The sequence below is a fragment of the Tupaia chinensis genome, unplaced genomic scaffold, assembly GCF_000334495.1.
Source record: "Tupaia chinensis unplaced genomic scaffold, TupChi_1.0 Scaffold000201_1, whole genome shotgun sequence".
Classification (NCBI taxonomy): domain Eukaryota; kingdom Metazoa; phylum Chordata; class Mammalia; order Scandentia; family Tupaiidae; genus Tupaia; species Tupaia belangeri.
In genome coordinates, this window is record NW_006159676.1 from 2431694 (window position 1) to 2433456 (window position 1763).

At 63.2% G+C, this 1763-nt stretch overlaps 1 protein-coding gene across 1 annotated transcript in view; it reads right to left on the reverse strand.

Annotated features, from left to right (window-relative positions):
* The window catches only part of SLC5A5 (solute carrier family 5 member 5), a 29733-nt gene extending 28280 nt beyond the window's left edge, over positions 1 to 1453 (reverse strand). The window contains exon 1 of the mRNA XM_027771279.1: positions 804 to 1453. Coding sequence (XP_027627080.1) covers positions 804 to 1181 — 378 coding nt within the window. The 5' untranslated portion in view covers positions 1182 to 1453. The remainder of the gene's footprint in view (positions 1 to 803) is intronic.
* Between the last annotated feature and the right edge of the window lie 310 nt (positions 1454 to 1763).

A 1763-nucleotide genomic window follows, 5' to 3' on the forward strand; every position in this document is an offset into this window, starting at 1 on the left:
TGCCCGCAAGGGCTCAGTATAGACAAGCTGGTGGCCGGCGGTATTGGCCGCCTCCTGTACACAGTGAGAATTTATTTTTAAAAATTTTGGGGCCAGAGGGCACGTGCACTCGCCGGAGGGAGACAGAGAGAGAAAGTGACAAAGCATCGCCCGTAGAGGATGGTCACAGCTGCAATTCCTTCTCCATTTCTCCCTCCTTTCCGGATTTGGGGAACGCACAGGCTCCGAGCGTGTTATTCGAGCCTCTGGTCCGGGACTCTAACCGCGCTGTGTACTCATGTGCAATCCAGTCACCTCAACCACCGCCCCCGGCTGACCCCGGGTCAAGATTTTAATCGCTTTATTCTGCACGGGACGGAGGTCCAGGAACTAGCCGAGTTCAACCGCTCTGAAATCCGAGCAGAGACAAGTCTCTAGCCCTAGAGAACCCAGTTTAGAACCACGAGCCAGCAGCAATTGCTTTTAGGTGTGCAGAGATGGGGGTACGTACCCTGGGCATGTGGGGGGGGTAGGTGCAAGCCTGTCCACACGTAAGTACACACCGGACCCCGCCCCCGTCCTGCACGCGTTTGCACCCAAGAACCTGGACGCCGGTTCCTGTCTTCCTCGTTCCTTCCCCCTAGCCCCAACGCCTGGGGCCTCTTCCCAGAACCCTCTTCACCTGTCTGCCTGGGGGGGCCCCCATGAAAACAGCAAAGCGCCGGCCTCTTTTCTCCTGCACACCTGCAGCTCAAAGCCTCCAGAGGCTGACCCCCCTGGGTCCCTGCATTCCCGGACAGGCAGCTCCTGACCTCCGCCCATACCTGGTAGGTGCTGGTGAGACCCAGGCGGTAGAAGACCGGCAGGAAGAGGATGGCGGTGAGCAAGGAGTTGAGGAGCTGTCCCAGGCACATCCAGAGGAATTTCAGGCCATAGCGGTAGGCCTCGGCCGGCACCCCGAGCACCTGCACCGCCGACCTGAGCCCCGGCCCCGCCGACATGAAGCTGGCGGCCAGCGAGAGCCCGACCGGCAGCGCCCCCAAGCGCCGGCCCCCGGTGAAGAAATCCTCCGCGCTGCGCTGCCCGCCCCGGGCCAGCCCGACCCACAATCCGATGCCGGTGGACACCAGGAGCATGAGCGCGAAGACCGCGTAGTCCCAGGCTCCGAAGGTGGCCCGCGCCCCTGGCTCGACCCCATCCATGGGTGCAGATGGGAAGGGCGTCCGGGACCCTCCCCAGCCACCCCGCGTGCCCAAGCCGGGGAAGCGAGCAGGGGGTGGAGGCGGCGCGTTGGAGGGAGGATGCTCACGGGCGCCCCCTTTAGCCTGGGGCTGGATCTGTGGGTTCTTGAGCTCCCTGTCGCTTCTTTTCGTCCTGCGTCTGGCCCTGCCGTCTGTCTGTTTGTCTGCCTGCCTCCTCGCCTGTCCCGCTGGGTCCCCTCCCAGGCCGGCAGCTGGAGGTCGCAGTGGGTCTTAAAGGGGCAGCTCGTGATTGTGGGTTGCGAATTTATGAGGTTCCCCGGGTCAGCGGGACTCCGCCCCCAGGCTTGGAGGGGGCGCCCCCGCCAGCACCCTTTCTGTTCTGGACTGGGACAGACAGGCCCAGACAGGTCACGCGGGTGGCATTTGGGGGTGGGGTTAGGGAGACCTCTCATAAGCTCTCTGGCCCTCCCTATTTGTGGAACGTCTCCTCGACCCGGGCTGTCAGTGCCTGCTGTTGGCAGGTGGGGAAACTGAGGCTCAGAGACAGCTTGTCACTTCCCCAAGGCCACACAGCAGTTTCAG